This window comes from Bombus terrestris, chromosome 11 (genome assembly GCF_910591885.1).
Source record: "Bombus terrestris chromosome 11, iyBomTerr1.2, whole genome shotgun sequence".
Classification (NCBI taxonomy): Eukaryota; Metazoa; Arthropoda; class Insecta; order Hymenoptera; family Apidae; genus Bombus; species Bombus terrestris.
In genome coordinates, this window is record NC_063279.1 from 1840967 (window position 1) to 1861979 (window position 21013).

The 21013-nt window shown below is 39.6% G+C and overlaps 1 protein-coding gene across 2 annotated transcripts in view; it reads left to right on the forward strand.

The window, feature by feature from the left end:
- Positions 1 to 21013, forward strand: part of LOC100648567 (zwei Ig domain protein zig-8) — a 99722-nt gene that overhangs the window by 23849 nt on the left and 54860 nt on the right. Inside the window, exons 2-3 of one of the 2 annotated variants that reach the window (XM_048410178.1) lie at positions 17504 to 17634; positions 17869 to 18128. In XM_048410178.1, coding sequence (XP_048266135.1) covers positions 17972 to 18128 — 157 coding nt within the window. In that variant the 5' untranslated portion in view covers positions 17504 to 17634; positions 17869 to 17971. The remainder of the gene's footprint in view (positions 1 to 17503; positions 17635 to 17868; positions 18129 to 21013) is intronic. The other variant, XM_003398655.4, reaches the window with a different exon arrangement.

Sequence of the window (21013 nt, forward strand, 5' to 3'; positions counted from 1 at the left end):
CTTCACTTTAAAGTTCAGGCTAACGTTTCAACAAGTTGCTGATTGTCACGGAACAACCATATTATATCCAAGCATTACGCGTGATCACGTGCTTTTAAGAAGTTACGTTACAAATGACGAATCCTTCGAATAGTTTCAGTTTCGTTACACACATAAGGATGCCATTGTGAAGCGGTAGCTTCTCTATGAATTGCAATAATGGTAATGGTATTCCTGCTGGAAAACATTTTCGTTTCGCTCCAGCTTCTATTTCAGGTTCTCGTTGCTCGATCGCTTTTCGGACTTCTTCTCGTGTCGAATTTATCTGCTGATCAAAGTGCCGATTAAAAACATACCTTTGCATACTACACGCACGTGGGTTCTTTCAAATTAGCCAATTTGTTGCGTAATGAGGGGCGGTGGAAACGAAAAACCAATAAATACATTTCCATTAAGATACGATAAGTTGGAGCAATTTTGCATGAACGTAACTCGAGCTGCGTCTCTTCAAAGGGATGCTATTCGATCGTTTCGAACGATCCGAAAATGATTACAAATGCAAATAGTATATGGAATGTCAGGTTAACAAGGTGCACGACAACCTAGCTAAGCTGTTTATTTACTCGTAAAGAAAGTCGTTTGCAGGAAAGGCAAATTTCCAAGCAAGAAAAGTCATCATTACGCGAGGTCGAGTGTACGACGTAATGTCGAAATAACGCAGTCGCGATAGTATCCTTTACGACGCTTTTCTATAGCTTCGCTCTTTCGCTATATTTTACCTCGAGCATCGACCGTCTCGCCCGTTAATTCTATTCTTTTCCGTGAACCTCTTCTCTAAATTTCAAGTCGCTCTGCGCATTCCATCGAGTTAAAACGTCACTGATTCCAGCCCGGTCGCGGCAACGCGTTCGTTTCGCACGATGAGACGGTGAAAAAGTTTCCGCTTGTCGTTCCCCTTAACTTTCACGTAGCCGTTTTTGCGATGCTTGAACGTTGTGCAAGTGCAGAACGGTTTCAGCGAGTTCTTCTTTAAAAATTTACCGTGTCTTGGGAAATGGCAAGAGAAATGGGAGGCGAATGACGAGACACATCGTAGGTGGTAATTTCTTCGTTGAAGCAGAGTAGCCTTTTCTTTTTAATGAACGCGATTTTTGAACGTTGTTGAGTGATTCTCTTTACAAAACCTCACGACGATAATTATAAATTACGCGTGTACACGCGGAGTTTCGTTCGCCCTACCCAAACGTTTCCCCACAAATATTTGTCAGATTTCATTGGGTCCGCGAAACGAACGCGTAACGTGGAAACACGAAAGGCACAGACGCCGTAATGGCGATGAATAATCGAAAGGGCGCGGAATAAATTGCATATACTTCGTTCGAAATTAAAATTAAGCCGCTGAAACAATTTGTATTCGTAAAGGCCTCGTTTCGCGTCGCGTCTCACCGATAGAATCAAATATTTCGATAGCCGAACAGCAGACTACTCGTCGACGTGTCTGCAACGCGTTTTAACGTCTACTTTAAAATTACTTAACCATTTTCGACGTTCGTTATATTCGTCTCCTTGTGTGCGCCGTTGCGATACTGCCCTATTAATATCGACGCGATATTGGGTTTTAGTCTATTCCACTGTAAAGTATTCCATCACTTCGTTCAACTACTATTTCTATACTTGAAATCCACTTTATTTCTCCTGACGTATTACTCTTTTTTTCATTTCGTCAGAACGATAGCAATATACCGCTGTTATATCGTAAGCAAAGAGGATTTCATGACGTAAACTGCTTTCGGTAATCACAAAGTTATTTTAGATCTCGAATCTCGTCTGATTACGAGTTTTGGGAAATGTTCTTTTAACGATCCATTTATCGAAGAGAGATGCTCGTGGTGGTAAAATAGTGCGAATAATATAAACATACGCGAGATATCGAAATTTCTCGCACTGATATATAGCGAAATACAAGCGTTACGTGCCTATTTCTGGTCTTGAGCGATACACGCATAAAGGTTTAGAGTATCATATAACATCTACTCTTGGGGAATTTGCATCGATTGATGTATGAATCCTGAAATATTTACGAATTTGCATATTTCGCGTCAAACGCGTTTAATGGGAAATTTAGAACAAGCTATGAATACATTTTTTTTTATTTTATGTTTCAAATAGGATCCGATATTAGATTGAAATATTTATTTGTGTTGCGAGCTGTTGAGGTTATTATTATAGATGTATCAAGAGAGAAACGTGCGTGGATAAATTGTAAGGTAGAAAATATATTTTAATAGACAAGTGTAATTACAAGTAGGAATATAATTTGAACTGGTCCAGATCCACGCGTTAGCAGTGTTACCCTATAACTGAAAAGCCCGAAGCCAACGTCGCCTGTCTACTGTTTATGGTCTGCCTTCGTCCCAGTCTTTTGTCTATTCGCTGTCGATGGCTTCGGTGCTTGAGAAAACTAAAAAGACCAGATGTAGAGTTTTCTTAGAAGCGGTGACCACTTCAACACGAGCGACAAATATTATCGAAAGTAAATAGGATAGTTCTTATTAGAAACAACGCGAACACTTACATTTAATATCGTCTTCTATCTTTGAAGAAAATAATTCTCTACAAAAAGAGCGTCAAATAAAAGCAGCCTTCTTACACACGCGTGCTTGACAAAGTTTCAATTTTATAAACTCCTTTAGAAATTTCATACTTCTTTTACGTGCTGAGTTACGGCTGGCCGTTCGAAAAACTCCACCTACTTTACTTTTATCTACTTTTATTTTCTTGCTTGGAAGATAACACCACTTATTTAATATAATCTGTCATAAATCTGTTCTACTTAACGGAATTTTTTTGAACGTTTATCGAGCTGCAGACTTGATTATACATAAAACGAATTATACGACCAGTTCTCTTTGAAAAGTCAACGCAAGTTATACGTACGGAAGGAATCGGATTTCTACTCTTCTACGTTTGGATATCCTGTTCATCGAACGAACGTCTTTGAGTGACTAAAGGGACCAGGAGACACTATCGTCAAATCTCGTGAGAATTTCACCTCTGAAAACAACCCTCTACCGATCGATTCTCTTTTGTGCAACCACCAACTCGCATTCTCGTCATTGCGGTGGTTTAACAATGCTCGGAAGGAACCTAGAAAGAACTAAGAAAATGCTCGCGTTATATATGCGAATAACGACCGATCTTACGAGGGAATTCCAGCTGGCGATCGTTACAAGATCGAGTCGTTGACAATTTGTCTCCTAACCATTTCTCGCTTCTTTCTCTGGGTAATTCCACTTACTGTCATACTTCTGATTCTAATATTTTTAACATTCGAACTTCACACATAGATTATAGAAGGTATTTGAATTTGAAATTTGAAGAATTTTAAATACTTTATTTCTCGCAATGATACGTAATAGAGAGATTTTGATAATTAAATTTAGTCAATTTTCAACGATAGCGAAACTGCGTCTTTGTCTGTGTTTCATACGAAACCTGTCATTTACAAGAAAACGATACAGGTAAATACGTGAACGTAATAGTTTATGCAACGTAATAATTTAAAGGCCCTGTAATTTGTTACGCATTAATTCGGATTCTCTAGAATTCTTGTACACCTGCTGTTCATGTTTTCAGCTTTTTGCACGTATCAAAATTTCGTACAACTTTGAATTTCAACTATGAAAATCCAACAGCTTGTATCGTTGTTGCCTGCTATGGTAATTCTGGCCCCTTTGTTTCGGCCCAACCATTGTTAATTGTTCTGGTTCAGTAGTTTCATGAGATATACCCCTATAAAGACCGGGTTACTTGGTCCTTGTAAACGTCACCATAATAGCACCCTTAGTGGGTTTATGCAATAAGGATGCTGACATTCGATTATATCTCTGATACAACTTACTGCTAATGAAGCTGCTGTTGTCGACGAAAGAGAATTTGTTATATCGAGCTCATTCGACCTTTGATGAACTATTAAAACGAATTTCATAATCAATTGGCAAGCGGCGACGCGGATTAAATGGATTGCACGCTATGCCAATGTCTAGAGGATGAGCAATAAAGATATTTGCAAAACAGTAAAATACACGATATGTTAATCTTGCTCTTGGTATTTACCTCTCGAAGATAATATAAGTTATACAAATGACGTATGGTATTAGGTCGTCCGAAAAGTTTCTTTCGTTTTATAAGGAAATAATGGATTTTTCGTTTTATATTATTGTATTATAGTATCGTGGACAAGGGGCCTGGGGGGTGTCGTGCGAATTATAAACAAGCAGTTGCTGAGTATGTGCGTGGTGTGGCTAAGACAAGAGATACGAGGCTAAGACAAAAGACAAGGGGTTGCTAATAAACGAATTAACAGGAGTATGAGTTGAAAAGCCAGAGAGTGCGGATTGCGTTGTCGAGATAGTGTTGTTAGCGTTGTTGAGAGAGAGTTGAATCTGTGTTGACGAGAGTTGTTAATTAATTATCTAGTTGTCTTAATTATAATACGTTGTTACGATTAGTCCATGTTAAATAACCATTGTTTTCTGTTTAATTAACATCTGTTTAATCCACTTATTATTAATAATCTAATTATAATAGTTTACAATACTACATTATTTTATCGAATTACGTATAATCCACTTTGTTTTATCAAGATGAAAATTACAACACTCGACAGATTAGGTTTCATGTTTGTATAAAGATGCGTCGTTGTAAAAGACGTGTCTGTAAAAGAAAGACACTTTTCCGACAACCTAATGGTATGAAACATAGGTACTGTAAACACGATATTTCGATCATCCAACACAGAACTGGAGAAACAAATTATTTACAGAGCATAACCCTATGAATAAATGAAGACAACTAAACTACTGCCCTGTAACCCGTATTAATCAAAAGTTTAGCAAACAACTGAAATCGCCACTGGGACGAGGAATGCAACCAAGTGTCATCCGACGCGATACGAGTAACCTCGAGGACAGATGACCGGAAAGATCAGCCGAACATCGAGAAACTACGGTAGCCAGAGTCCAAGAACCAAGCAAAACGACTTGGTCTACCTCTTGCAACTCTAACATCCATGACCTCGGAAACAATAGGTCCAACCTAGGTTACCAAAAAGCTATAGAGACCTGGCATTCGTTATATATATGTACACGAAGATCAAAGGAATCGATCGAGACTGTAACTTCTCAAAAAATACGATTGGAAACACAGCAACATGGAAATACCTGTTTTTCTGTTCTTCAGACTACGGGATTTTATCAGAATAACCGTTAGAATCGTAGACCTCGATACATACAACGTCTTAGCTCGAGAAATGTGGTTCTAGTAACCTCGATATCTATGACAGGGGCTGATCCTTACAAACCCCAAGCGGTATGTTGACCTACAATAGCGTGCATCGAGTTTCTCGACCTCGAAATTATAGATGTCAAGGTTCTTCGATACTGGAGCGATCTAGATCAGCTTTTCCAACCTTGTAATGGCAGATCTATAGACGATACAAGAGCTGGATGATTTAGACGAGGTTCCTTGTGCGTCATTAGACGGTTGTATCATTGTTCTACGTTAACGTTCGGATATATCACGGGGTTGCGATCACGAATATCGGATTCCCGCGTCGTAGTCTGTTATATTCCTCTTTCTGATTGTTTCACTCGAATCTATGAGAGTCGCAAGCTGATATCTGACAATACGGGACTCTTACGATATGTCTCGCAGCTTGGAAATAGCTGGTAATAGGTCCATACGCATCAAAATCGTACGATCTTATAGAAATCTGTTTCTGTGCGATTATAAATATCGGGCTTATCGCACCTAAGGTGGCTAGGGACTGTTCTTTCGATCGCAAGATGGTTCGTCTAGTGGCCTTTGATCTCCGAGTTATACACGTCGAAAACTATTGATCTTGTCGTGGCCTATCCCAAGATCCTCGTTTCGGATCTTGTTCCTCGTTTCTAGGATGTTGCGAATCACGCCTCTCGCTTCGTCTATGGAGATGTGGTTTTCCAACCACTTGTTGTGTACTATTTCGCTATGATTCCCTATCGTCACGTTTGTGGATGTCTAAGTAATACGTATTCACCGTGGGAAACGCTATCTATCATCAAAGCCCGAGTTGGAAATTTGGTTTGAGCTACTCGCAGCTGTAAGAAATGATTAAGGTTGAAGTACCTTTTCGAAATTACTGTTCCTGTAAATTTGTAATTTATTAGCAATTTTTGCGCTACTAGATGTACTGTTTACTGTAAGTGTAAATTAATCTGTTTTTATCAAATTATCGTGTTTCTTCGTATCAAACTTTCTTTAATCCATTGGTGACAATTCATCGTCATTAACGATAACTCATCGTAATAATTCATTAATGTAGTATCGTGGACAAAAGGCCTAAGAGATATCGGGTGAACCATAAACAATGTCGCGAGAGAGCCGAGGTGCCGTCAGGCCCGTGAATGTGTCGTCGGTCCTTCAATTGAATAATTTGGTGGAAAAGGCCTACGTGACCCTGGCCTCGGGCTTTCACGGAACACATGCGTGGTGGGGCTAAGAAAAGTCAAAGGGATGCTAGCCCATGGGGTATTAATTTAGTTAGAAGTCGTACAGTGTGAGTTGAGAAGCGAGAGTGAGCGAGTGCAGAAGTTGAGAGCCGAGTATGCTAATAAGACGTACGACAATATTGTAATCAGTTCGTTGTTTTGAATATCATTTGTTAAACCAAAACATCGTTACTTGTCTTTTCCTCTAAGACCCATTAAGATACTACATTAATTTCATCAATCTCTTGTCTTTGGAATTTACCGTCTTTCGATTGCAAAATATTTTTCATACACCATCGACAGTTTTTTTATTCTTATAAACTTACGAGTATCTATGTTCTTTTGCTATTCGCAGGCGCGATGTATCGGTACGCTATATCTGTCTCTAAAGCGCATTCAATTTGTCCGAGTTTCGGTAACATTTACTTTTGCATGGAAGCATAGTTATGCGGTTTTGTCTGCAGAGTGCTTTATCAAACAAAATGTATTTGCAACAGTAATCTAACCGCTGTATATACACCGATGGTTTATGCCAGCAATTCCAATTGTCAGATAAACAGCCAACTTTTTTTTAACGATTATTCTTGTCGCGACGTACACGGATTCGCCTCGTATGCAAAAGTTTAAACAAATCTGAATTCATGTTAATTAGAACCGCATACCGAATATTTGTTCTTATTTCGTTAACAACAATTATTGAGATATGTATAATTTTATGTGTTAGACTAGGATTAGGGATATAATTTTATGTGTGTGGAAGTATGTGTGTGTGAAAACGAAGGAATGTAAACTATTCAATTAAAAATCTAATATGGAAGAAGGTGAGACGCGTGCAAGTGTGTATCGATGAATATCTTTGAAATCGCTCATCAAATAAACGTATAATTATTCTAATATGAATTCTAAATGTAAATTTAATGTTCCTATACCATTATTTCGGCTATTAAGATCCAAAATTCTCAACAACAATATTCTGCTATTTCGTTATTAAAGACACGTGCCTGCGATATTCGAGCCTCTTCATTAAGAAAATCCCAAATTTATTATTCTCGTTGGCAATTTTATTTTACGTCTGACATAATTAGACGTTTGACTTCATCTGTCTCGTAAAATAACATTAACTAGCCTATTTGCCGTTTTGTTTCCAGACTACAGAAGGGTTCCACCGTTGCTTAAGCTCCGTTTTCACGATTTCCCTCGCAGGGAGCGAACCTCGTCATAAATATCGTTACGAAACGAGCTTCCCAGAGCGTACTCCGTTCTCAAATCCGAAAAGACCACAAGCCGTTACTCGGACTAAAATCTTTTAAAGTCTCACGTACTACGTTTCTATTACATGTACACACGCGCTTGTTTATTGTTCCGTCGTATTTGCGTTTTCATCGCAGGAATGGTGCCAAGGAGGGATTTTATCGCATTCCGAGAAGATAATGTTGGCGGATTTTGTCGCGACTCATGGAAGGATACTTATCGCGCGTCCTGATTCTTAATAATTCAGAGTCGCTGTTTCACGAGTTATCCGCCTGTATTAACAGCTCTCTTTAAATCGAGAAAAACACAGACTACAGATGACGATTATTTTGTAACTTTTCACGAGAGAAGATCATTTTTGTCTCGATGGAACACGGTGATTTTACCGAATCTTGAAAGGATGTTTCAATGGATGAAATTATTAGAAAATATTGGTATGTAATAAAATATTTGTCTGATAACCAGTGACCATTATCGATGAATTTTATGATCGAGATGATTCCGATCGTTAGAGAAGAATAAGCTTCGCTTTCCAAGGAAAGATTAAACTCCATCGATCTTCGATATTTCTCGGAATAACAAATTTCCGCTATCGGTAGATTCGCTAACGCTGCCAAGTTTTTCAATCTTCGCCAGTTTTAGAATGTTCTCCCTGCTCTCTTCGAATATATTCGAAAAGTTCTCGCGTGTCTTCGATCTTCGAAACTCGAATCGACGAATTGCGACACGTGGCGAGACTTCGGTATAAGCGCAACCAGTTTGCGATACTAATTTTCTCGAATTAACCTTTAAATCATGAAGTTAATCAATGTAATTAGAACGGTTTTGCTGGCTTGTTCTCGGCTCTCTCAACGATGCGCCGGCGAAGCAAGATTCTTCTGTGGACGCGAACATTGAAAAATATTCAAGACCTCTATATCTTCATTCTTCTCGTTACATCGGCTATTACGCGTATGTGTGTTTATGCTGTCTGCTTTATTGCAACAAACGAGCTACACCAATGCTTTGCCCCGCAAAGATTCTCGTATTACAGGAATAAAACAACTCGCAATTCGCGACGTTTCTGTTTCCATAAAATTTCTATCTTCTTGCCTCCTCATTACGCTATTATTAAATCATAATTAACTTTTTTATTAATTGCATATCTGCGATAAACGCGTCGTGATTGCTATACGCATTTTTTAATTGACTTCGAATTTCTTCGATGTAATTAGGATGGTCGAGTCTCGTTACGATGTTACATATCGTAAAAGTTTCATGTAAACCGCATTTATATGGCGAGAACAAATTCCGTAATAAGCGTTTGAAGAGGTTCGCGAGCCACTGTACGTCAAGGCATAATTCTAGAATTCAATCTATAAAATTTCTTCAAATTTCTATCTTGAAATTGGATTTCCAACGCTGCTTCCCTCACAATGCAGATTTGCAGATTTGAAGCCAGATTTGAAGCTGCTCGTGAAACTGAACGAAGACGCAAGTTCGATCCAAGAAACGTGAAACTTCGTTAAAAGACGTTGCAATTCGATGCGTACGCTCGAAGAACGCGCAATGCACCGTTCCAGTTGCTTATGTAAGAACCATAAACTCTGCATTGCAAATGCATTTACTTTATTACGCGGACACAATAGTCCGGCTGCCTAACGATGCTAACCAGGCGCGCGCATATCTTAGGACGAAAACGGTGCGACGACTCGGTTGTTCGGCTGGAAAAGTCGCGGTTTCCCGTTTCCGACCACCACCGGTTACAGCGAAATCTCGTAGAAACTGGAAAACGCCATCGCGTATCCTAATTCCATCCTTTAAGCCTCAATCTTATTTCCCTTATTTCCACTTGCTTTTCTCACCTTTTTACTTATTTATCTCCATCCTCGTCCTGATCTTCCATTATTTCCTTTCTTAATCTCTGCGCTGATACCTTGCATATATTATTCTCTATTTTATTTAACCGAATTTCTATCTCCCATAATATTTTTCACTGTTAATTTTTCGTTTTCGTGCTTCGTGCAAATGTATGACACTGATTCGCCGTTGGTATTATTTTAATGCATTAATTTTAATGAAAATGGTTTCTGTATATGTGTATATATATGTGTGTGTGTGTGTGTAATGTTGGTAGTTTACAGCTTCTAGCGTATTTCCATAATTGCTCAGCTTGAGAAGGGAAAGTTGCTTCCGCTGAAAGTTTTCAGCAACTATATGGAATGTTTATGAAACATTAAGCTCACTATTGTGCTAATTGCCTTTCGTAATATTCGCCGTGTTGTTTATCCGCGAAAGTCACAAAAATTATATCCAAAACAATAATACATTTTCGATAACGACGCTGACCACGTGAAAAGCTATCTGTGTTCGTTTAATTCGAATTATCCTAATTAGAAGTAGCATGACATTTTGTAAAAAGTTTCCCAGAGTTTCAAATTTTATGCAAATCCTTTTTACAACTTTGCATTTTGAATGGTTCTTTAACGACCTACTTTTTCAACAAGTGGGAGATTTTAACCGGTACCGCGCCTTTCTCTGTCCACTTTTAATCGTTTTCCTGCTATTTCGTTGAATCTTTCCTTCTAATCGCCTGGCTAACTTATTTCTCTCGTTCTCAGTCAAACGGTTCAAACGCTGCGAGCCTCTTTTCCATATTTCCTAAGCTCTCGCCGCCTATCTTTAAATTTCTGTCTCGGTTACACGCTGACCTCCTTTCTTTCTCCTTCTCTATCGGCTTACGGTAGCGTTTACCGTTTGTCTAATTTCAACTCCACGTCACGTTCCCATTCCTTTTCCACTTGTAATCCCTTTTTTTCCCACCCAACTTTCTAATTGTCCCGTATTTCCACCGGGGAAACGTGCACGCAGGCGTCCCACAGGGAACAGCTACAAGATCACTTTCTTATTGCACATCTACAGCTTCACGCGTGTTATAAATTGCGAATTAACCTGGTCTATTTCTATCGATCGACCGATTTACGTAGACAGAAAGTAACTGTTTGACGTAGCAAGTAAAGAAATTTAATTAATAAAAAAAGAAGGTTAATTATCAAATTCTCCTCCTACGAACCGTATAGTTACGTGCACTATGTCAGTTAACGGTAAACGTCAACCGTTAATTTACCTTCTATATTGTTCGATTGTTCTATGAATTAAAGTTTTCCGTAATGTCTTTTATACTATTTATTATTTATTTAATAGCGTCATTCCTCGTAACGGCAAAACGATACTTTACGTCCTAAAGTAAATTATTTCAAAGAATACAAGTTAGTTAATGAAGGCAAAACTAAGAAGAAACTTCTACATCAAAGTGATCCATCATCTTAAATTGGATATAGCAATTTAAAATGCAAACTTTTCCGAGGAGAAAAATTTTCTTTATTACGAGCAAGTGGTCGCGTGTATTAATACGTAATAGTGGATTATAAATTGACATTAATTGCGAGAAACTATGTCCGTAGTTGGTATATAAATGCCAAAGTGTGACCTATTTTGAGCAAGCAGTTACGATAAATTAAAAGTTACGAGCAGAAAGCAATATTGGAAAAGAAGCCTGTTATCGACATTCATTGCATACGTTGTCTACCCTTGCATTAAACTTTACCGCATTTACTCTATAAGCATACATTTCCGCCGTCTGTTTCTTCTATAAAAAGATAGCTCATCGGTCGTTTAATTTCGAAAAATATTTCTACGATAATTGATTAACGATAAACTCCAAGAAAGAAAAACGGAGAAACATCTTTTCTTACCACGAAGCGTTAATTAAAGCGTTATAAGCAGCATGACTAATTACCGTTACATAGAAAAACGTTCTTTTACCTATTTCATGTTACAGAGTTGTTAATTTTGTTTACCTCGTTGGTGGGTGTTCTACGCGGCGAAGAAAATTCAAATTTTTAATTAAATATTTTTCTGCGAGTTTCAGCCACAATTCGATGGTCCAGGTAAAATTTTTAAGCTCTTCGATGGCAAACGATTCAGTTCATATTAAATTACGGTGAAAGGTTTTGCGTACTCCCGAATGAACAATATTTATTCGTGAAATTTATTCGGAAAAGAACGCTCAAACAGCGAATCGCGATTAATTTGTTTCGTCACGAAACGAACGAAGCGAAAGAGAATTCAACTCGCGTGTTTACGCCAACTTTCTCAATGGGAATCCCATTCAAGCGATACACGAAACTCGCGCGAAAAAGGTGGCGCGATCGCTATTCTCTTTCCCATCGCTTTTTCATTGTCCGGAAATCCACATTCCATCTAACGGTCCATCGTTCTGCAAACTGCAAATCGAATTGACATGGAATAGCGAACCCCTCGTACTTACGCAAACGATATTTTCTCCCGTTTCTGAAGCTTTCACGCCTCTATACGTGCTAATCCCAGAAATAAAACGCTTCAAGACGCACAAACTTATTATACTGAGAATATAAATGACGGAATTTTGTGATCATTTCTGGAGAAACCTTTGAACTATTACGAAAAAGTGTTTGATTTAATCGTAAAACTGTTATGCGTATATTCGGTTGGCAACTAAGTAATTGCGGATCTTGTCATTGGATGGTATCGACACTTAGTTGCCAACCCAATATTTGATATTACCGTAAAATCGGTATGTGGGACGGAAATTTTCTAATCCTGTTTATCGAGATATGTATAATTTCGTGTGCTAGACTAGATTAGCCGCGTAGTAATGACACACGTATGTGAATATGAGTGTATGGAAGTAAGCGTGGTGTGGAAGATGCTGAGACAAAGAGAGTGCTGAGACGCGCGCAAATGTATATCGACGAAGATCGTGGAAATCGTTTATTAAATAAATCTAAAACTATTTTATCGTGAATTCTAAGTGTAACCTTAGGCGATTAAGATCCACAATTCTCAACACTGTTCCTTGAAATACGGCCGATACCGTCACTTTCTTATCCATTGGTGGAATCAAGTTTGAGGGCAAAAATATATAAAAAGATACGACGAGATATTTTAAAAAAAGGTGAATGATACGTAAAATAATATACAGCGATACGTAAAATTGTATATACAGCAAAGGGTCAAATGTATTTAGTTTACATACGTCGATCTTAAATTACGTTGTATCTCTCTCGTCATCCCTTCATTATCCTGCAACTGATCGGCGGATACTGCTACATGAATGGCTGTCAGAAATTAGATCAAAGTGTTACAGTTTGGTTAGGATCACGACTGTGCGTGTCACGTTGTGGGTCTGTAACATGCCACATATTACTGGCCTCGTAATTGTAGCTTATGAGACGCTCATGTAACAGTTCCATCACACATATCGTAGTACACGGTTTGTATCTATACTCGGATGAAAATTAAGCTTCGAATAAAACGCTTTTGTTTCGTATCTCACATCTATTCTTTGTACAGAAAATCATCTCCCAGTTGTTTGTATTAGGTTGTCCGAAAAGTTCCTTTCGTTTTATAAGGAAGTAGTAGATGAACAACGTTCTTTGTTTTATATTATTTTATTAATTACGTTTGATCATATATAAATATATAAATCCATAAAATAATATAAAATAGCAAATGTTGTGCATCTATTGTTTCACTTATGAAACGAAATAAACTTTTGGAGCAAGCTAATCAAATATTTTCCTACCGTGTATAGCTTACTGCGTTGCTTTTGTCATTTCATTTATATCATATAATTAATCAAACCCGATTGTAATAAATTTCCAGTCATTTGAAGAACGCTTCGATGGAAAACAATTACAACACGAATACTACGAATTTTCGTAGCCACTGTAGATGAGAAAAATCCGATCAGCGGTAACCGCGCGTCAAATTCGAATACAACGTTCGAAACAGATACAACATAATACCCTTCTTAAATGCTAGGGCACCTGGTTTTACGTAAAATCGGACATAGTTGGCATAAATATTCAAGGAAACCATCAATCCGTCGTGATTCTCGTAACTCGGTTTCGAATAATAATGGTGCTATTCAACGACCGGCGACATTTAGTATCCTCGAACCGGTTGCTTGCTATTCTGATAGATACGCTTGTCCACCAAATGCAGATAGGAGCGTGACATTTGGCCGCAGATATTTCGAGTCGGTGATATTTCAACGAAGAATAGATATATAATCGATGCTCATGACTAGACAGGTCGAGTGCGAAGCGTCGTTCTAAGATAAGACGCGTTGTTAAGTTTGTAACCGGTTGCTTGCCTCGTTATTCTCGCACGCGGTTTTCACTCCGTTGACCTATTCAACGATCACAAGAAACATATTCGAGCCAGTAATTAAATGGATGAAACTGCGCTTATCCCTATACATTTCTGAATTTTCATCAACAGTCGAGACGCTTTTCGCGCGATTCATTACGTTACCAAGCGGCTATGTTCTTCTTCTATGTGCTTTTTCTTTCGCTCTCCCTTTCAGCTGGTCGAGACGAAGCGATAAAGATCGGCACGACGATTAAACGAAGTCTCGTCGCTTCAAAATTTCCGGGATAAATGCCAGTTAAACTTCGCGTAGCAAATGTAAAACGTCTTTCGACTATTGTTCGCCAACGCTGTCCGGGATAATTCGCTTCGGTCTTGTCGTTACGCGGATCGCATGAACGAGATGCGATTGAAAAGAATAACTGTACGGTAAATTTCAAAGAAATGTTCGTTTAACGCGATTCTATTTCCGGTGTGTAAGCGCGAACTACATAAATGCCATTATATTAATTGTCGTTAACAGCCAGCCTATAAGTAACGCCAATTATCCGATGTTAATCACGGTCGCTGTCTCTATTGAGATATGTATAATTTCGTGTGCTAGACTAGATCAACCGTGTAGTAGTGATACGCGTATACGAATACGAGTGTATGGAATTATGCGAGTGCACAGCGTCTGGAAAAACAGACGAATGCAACTGTTCCGTTAGCGGTGTGGTATAGAAGATGCTGAGACAAAGAGAATGCTGAGACGCGTATATCGACGAAGATCCTGGAAATCGTTTATCGAATAAATCTAAAACTATCTTAATATAAATTCTAAGTGTAATCTTGGCGTTGCTTTACTTTTATTTCGGCGATTATGATCCACAATTCTCAACAGTCCCTTTTCAAATGATAATTCTGGCGAATCTTTATGCTTTGGGAATTCAATCAACATTTCCGTACAAGTCTCGCTGAAATTTAAGAAACCCGGAGATATCTTCTTCGATATTCTGATCTTAAACGATCTTTATTTCTGCACTTCATTTCTATGGATTCCACGCGAGGAAAATATATCGAGTCCCTTCTTAAACATCAAACGCAGTACACCGTGCACTCTTGTTCGAGTCAAGCAATGCAAACTATAGTAAATAAGAGCTTGGACTTGGCAGTCGACACATTGTAACTCGTAGTAAATAAATAACAAAATGTTATGCAATTCTATAAGCAACTTTTCAAACGATCATAGAATATATCGATACTCCGACTAATTTCTAACCTACGATCCTTTAAATTTAAGATTGCAAAGGATCCTCTGCCCTGCGTCGAAATATCGGCAGACGCATTTACCCCTGAAACCCTGATCCTTTCTCGCAAACTTTCTCGCGAACGTGTCAAAGGAAGAATAGGTGTTTCTTGGTCGGCGAAATTCGCGTCGATCTTCGGCCAAGTTGCACGGAGTTTCAGCGATTTTTCGAGATGCCACGGGGATGAAAGGGATACGCCGACGACCTGGATGCTTGAATAGATCATTCTCGGTCGGGCTGCCGAATGTTCTGTGCGGTGCATCGACGGATACTTCCATCTGTGTTAGGGTGCATGCAATGGCGTGCATTCGTACTTTGATCACATCTCCGTTAGAATAGCTGCCGCCTCCTGCCGCCTCTCCCGTCCCTGTCCTCTGTTCGTCGCTTTACAAGCTTTGAATGATCGCGGCTTTTCGAAACGAGACTTTGACAGTATTTACGCGCTAGCGAAAAATCGTTTAGAATCGAAGCCGCTCGTGTCAAACGATGACGCGCTTGAAAAATTACTTGACCCAAAAGTTAATTTGTCGCGTTGATCTAATGCATCGCACTGACACGTGCAGTCCGGCACAAAAACCAGCGCACAGATAGCGAAAATAGGTATCGACGCAGTTAAATATGTTGTGAATTGTTTAGAAAAATGTGAACGTTAATTTCAACTATTCGGCAAATAATCTATGTACCGTAAGAATATAAAACTTGACACGATAAATAAAACTAACAACGCCGGTTCGATCCAACTTTATCGATATCTGCTTCCATCGCCTGTCCACTTGCGCGTTTCTTGCCCGCTGTATTTTCATTTTGGTCTCAGGTTGACTCGACGATCAACATCCATATAGAATCACTTGTGTCGCGTCTTTGCAGCAACAAGATTCGTTCAAGCGTCGACACGAGCCTGTCTCGTAGCTGTAAACGTAATCGTAAATTCGATTCGAGATGCGGCAGCGAAATTGCATTTGTGTTCTCTAAGTACTGCACCGAGGAGCAGCTTATCTCGTAAGGGATAGATCGTGCAAAAGCATGTGCGCGCGAGTAGATTGCCAGGGATTGCTGAAATTTTATACCGCGTTGCACGGTAAAGAGCGCAGTGGATTACACGCGAGAAGCTCGTGTTTTCCATTTGCATCTCCTGTAATTTTTCTTCGCTAACGAAATGCAAATTGACTGTCGGCTACAAATGTTTATTATGCGGATTAAATCGTACAACGTTTGTGAAACTTGTGCGAACCGACGTACCACGCGTATTGCCGTATCGTGAAAATATTCGTGAAAATTGTGTATCTCGCTCGACGATTGCATTTAATCCATCATTGCAGGCTTTCTGCCGATAATTCGCGTTCATCTGGAGGGAATCGAGCCATAACTATGATCAATGAGAATCGAATCATACGCCAAACGCACTTCCATTCGCGATCCAAGTTATTATCGCATTCTCGACAACGTTATTACCAACCACGTACGATTGCCTGTGTTAATAGTTATCTGACTATGATAAAGCGTTCTATGACGTAACGCGATTCCATCGGTAATCGCGCCTTTTGCTATCGCCATATTCCTCGTCGTCAGTTTTTGGATAAAACCGTTGATTCTATTTCCGCTGTCGACGAAATTGTCAAATAAAATTGTTATTTCGACGAAAACTTGGGTCGTTTTGATTTTATCAACACGTTCGCGCGATCTGTTATTTTGCATCGTTTTATATGTTACGGTATTTAGTTTATGAGCAGATTTCGTTTGATCGTAACGTAGTGTCTGAAACGAATAGAGTAATTATACTTTGCGCGCCGACGTATCGAGTTTCCCATCAAATTTTACAAAATGAAAATATCCTAGCCTGACCTACATTTGTAAAATAATATTCCTATTGATCTGTACCGAAGCGGAAATTTACAGTTTTGATATCGATGCTTGATATTGAACAAGCATAGCTCGTATTCGAGAAACCACAGATTGCGCGATGGATTAAATTAAACATGTGACAAGCGTTTGAAATATATATTTCCATTATCTTTTGGCCGTAGAATGCCATTTCTCTCTCTTTTTTTTTTTCTTTTTTTCGATAAACCGGAGTAGCGGTAAAAAAAATTTGCATCACAAAGTTGCGGCAATTTTTATTTCGTAGATAGCGAATATTTTCGCAAACGAAAAACTGAATATTTCGTTATGCGCATAAATTTCGCCTGTTCTTTTACATATTTTACACTGCGCAAATATGCGCGCTCTACTAATTATTCCAGCTCGTATTATTTCCATCCGTCTCTTATCTCGATTTTGCAGAAGTCGTAGAAAGTCTTCATCGTGTAAATATTGATCCTCCACTCACTCCGGAAAATGGACAAACTAACGTCGCTGGTGATCCAACCAAGTTCCGAATTTTCCCGCAGTTCTCCACCAACAGATTCGCCTCGGTACCGTATCAACTTCCTTCGTCTATTAAGATCAGCTGGCAAAAATCTTGCAAACACGCAGATGGCAAATATCAATTTCCAAGCCGCTTTCTCCGCAAAGTACATAAACTGCGCCGCTTTTGGCGGGAACGCGCATTCATCGGATATTCGCTTCCGCGAATTTTCCTTTAGACGTTGAAGAAACACCGCGATGGCTACCGCTGTTGGACTTTCAAGCCGCTGTTTGGATTTCAGAGACAGCAGAACGGCTGGGATTGGGTTTCCGTCGGTGGCCCGGTAAAATCAACAGACGCCGCGAAATATCAGAAGCTTCGGGGGATGCGAAAACCGGAGGACGATGTCGATGAGACCGGCCTGGGGGCCCAAGTTGTTTCTCGTGCTGGTGACGACCACGATCGTTATCGGCAATTATCAGCGACATCGCGAGAGGACTCATTTGCGCGAGCAGCTCGTTAACAGCCACAAAGTCACCAGGAACGTCACTCGATTACAAGGTAAGTTCTATTTAAACGCGAGTACTTGCTCGATTCGATAAATTTTAGAAATTTTGTCGGCTTCGATTTTCCAAATCTCCATTTCACGTGCACCAGTTGTATCACGAATCCGTGTCTCTGCGTAAGGATCTTGAAACTCGAAATCCACGTGTCTTCGATATAGCGACAGCTTCTAATTCGTCTTTTTTCTCTTTGACTTTTAGAAATATCAATTCCAATTGTTGAGAATATTCGCGTACTATGGGAACTCTTGTCGCTAGCAATCTCGTATAAAACGTGAGTTGGCGATGTAAACGAGGTTTCCGCCAATTCTCTATATTTGGACACGCCGAACTGATATTGTTACGAGCGAGAAAACGTGCGCCGAATACGCGTGTCGAAGTTACCTGAAAAATATTTCGCGAAGAAAACGACGCGTCGAGTAAAAACATCGCGCAAGCATAAGGCCAATCATTTACAGACTCGTCGTTCTTTCGGAACTTCTTTCGTGGCCTAATCCGGTACAATTTCTTGTTCATCGATTTCAGTTTGGAAAAAATTCGGGGCAAACAACCGCAGTTGTAAACCGTGGTAATCGAAGCGGAAGTAACAAATAAAAGGATCGCTATATAGACGATAAGTTCCTCGTTCATTTAAAGCACTACTAATTTTTCTGCGGTCGTAAGTGGAACGTATGCAAGCCAGCTATACTATTTTGAGTCGTACTTTCGAGACTTTTTTCCAACCGTGCAACAAAAAACGAGCCACGCAACGGGACTAAAAAAGCACGGCAACGTATGTTTTACGTCTTTCCAAACATTTTGTTCTTTTACCGTTCTCAATTTACTTCCGACCGTAACAAGAAAAGGCAAACAGAAAACGAAGGCACAATTAAAACACGCCAAGTAAAATTTCCGATTATTTTTGCTTTTAGAAATCATATTGTCCTTGTACGTAGACTTCTCTATTCCTCGAACATACTACAGCGTCGTATTCGAGCTATAAATTGTGGTATCGTAAACTATAATGATTTATTTGCAATGAATGGATCGTACAGATGTTGATTAAACAGAAAACGATGGTTGTTCAACGTGAACTAAATACGATAACGTACTATAATTTACACAACTCAATAGCTAATTTGCAACTCTCGTCACCAGGGATCTGTGACAACGACCATACCCAAATCCGCGTCATTCAATACTATCTGACAGTGAACAGTTAGACTTTGACCTGATATTTGCACATGGCCCAACATTACACTTTCCCCATTACGTGGGGTAATCGGGATCCTCTCTTTGCCCCTCGACACCCACAAACGCAACATATAAAAATGCAAGCATTCGACCATGAGACTAGTCTTGTGTACAGTTTTGGCCGCGATTTGAACAACTATTTTAACTTCGCTACTTCATTGTAATATTATACTTAATCATTCTCGTGAATAAAAGCCTAGAAAATTATAAAAGCACAGACAAGTTAAGTTATTGCTCAGCTACTCCTTTTTTATCATTTACTTTACATGACAGATCCAACGCTCTCTCGACAACGCAACTCGCACTCTCTGACTTCTCGATTCACACTCTCTGGCTTCTCCACTGACACTGACTGTTAATTCGTCTTTCTCCCTTAGCATCCCTTTGTCCCTTCGTCTCAGCCTCGCCACGCACGTGTTCCGCAACCGCTCGTGGCCAGGGTCACGTTGGCTTTTCTACGAAGCTATTCAATCGAAGGACCGACGAAAGTTAATTTTTCTTCCCACTAGCAATCTTCTATCGAGGGCGGCTAAGACCCTTCCTAGTCCACCAACCTTATTATTATGCAATCAGAAGCAATGTCTACCGCCCTCGCTTTCCTAACCAAAACTGTCATCAACAAATCCGATGGTCCCGTGCGCTAGACACACCCATCGCTAGCTTTCCTCCGCCACGGCATCGTCACTGAACTTCACTTATGCTTCTTCTTTAGAATAGTCAACATATCTTTACCGGGTTTCTACCCTTAGATCAATCACCTACTTAACTTGTACATACGCACCAGCCTAACTATGTTCTTTACAAAGTTGTTGAAATAAACTGTAATTTATACGTGTTAATTCGGTGTATACTCAATTGGACCATCCCTATTATGCTAACAGAAATAAGGGGATCAGTTCGTGGCGTCGATTATTTAATCGTAACGGGAATTTATGAGTGCCGTTGACGTGCTTTCTCGCGATCGCGTCTCTCCGCGAATGGTCGAATAAACAATTATAAAATACTTTTCTTCTATCATCTTATAGCTTTAGCAAGTATAGCGAATGTTGCAAAATTCCATTTCCTTCATTACCAAACTAGTTACCGTTGTGCAAGGCTGTTTAATATTTATCGATACCGCCAACTCGTAACTCGCGACTCGTTACGTTTCACGAACGTTTCAACGTGTTTAACGAAAGAAAAGCTCGATCAAAGCTGCACGAGAAGACGAGTTGTTGTAATAAAAAAGGAATAGACAGTCATAAAAGCAATTTCGGGGATGTCGAGCGACACGTCGAAGACCGAACAGGAGCGGACATATAGCCAACGTTGATTTCTGGGTACGCGGCTAAAGTATCGAGCCACGATGAAAAACGAGTGGCAACGTCATGGCGTCGACGTCGTTCTGCGTCCGACGCGTACGTTCCGCCGTCTGATTCACGAGTTTATCAGTGATTTAGCTGCGGGAAAATTCGCCGTCAGATTGTTTCGCGTTTTAGCCGCCAGACTGAGCGACAACGATGAAAATACGCTTCAACAAACTTCTTAACCCGCTTGCACCTCCGAGTGTTCGCACGTTCTCTGGGCGTTAGCTTCGTTTCGAAATTTTTGTTACAGACAGAAACGCTTCGGACAAATCCACGTGGAATTTTTATTATTTGCGAAAGTTTC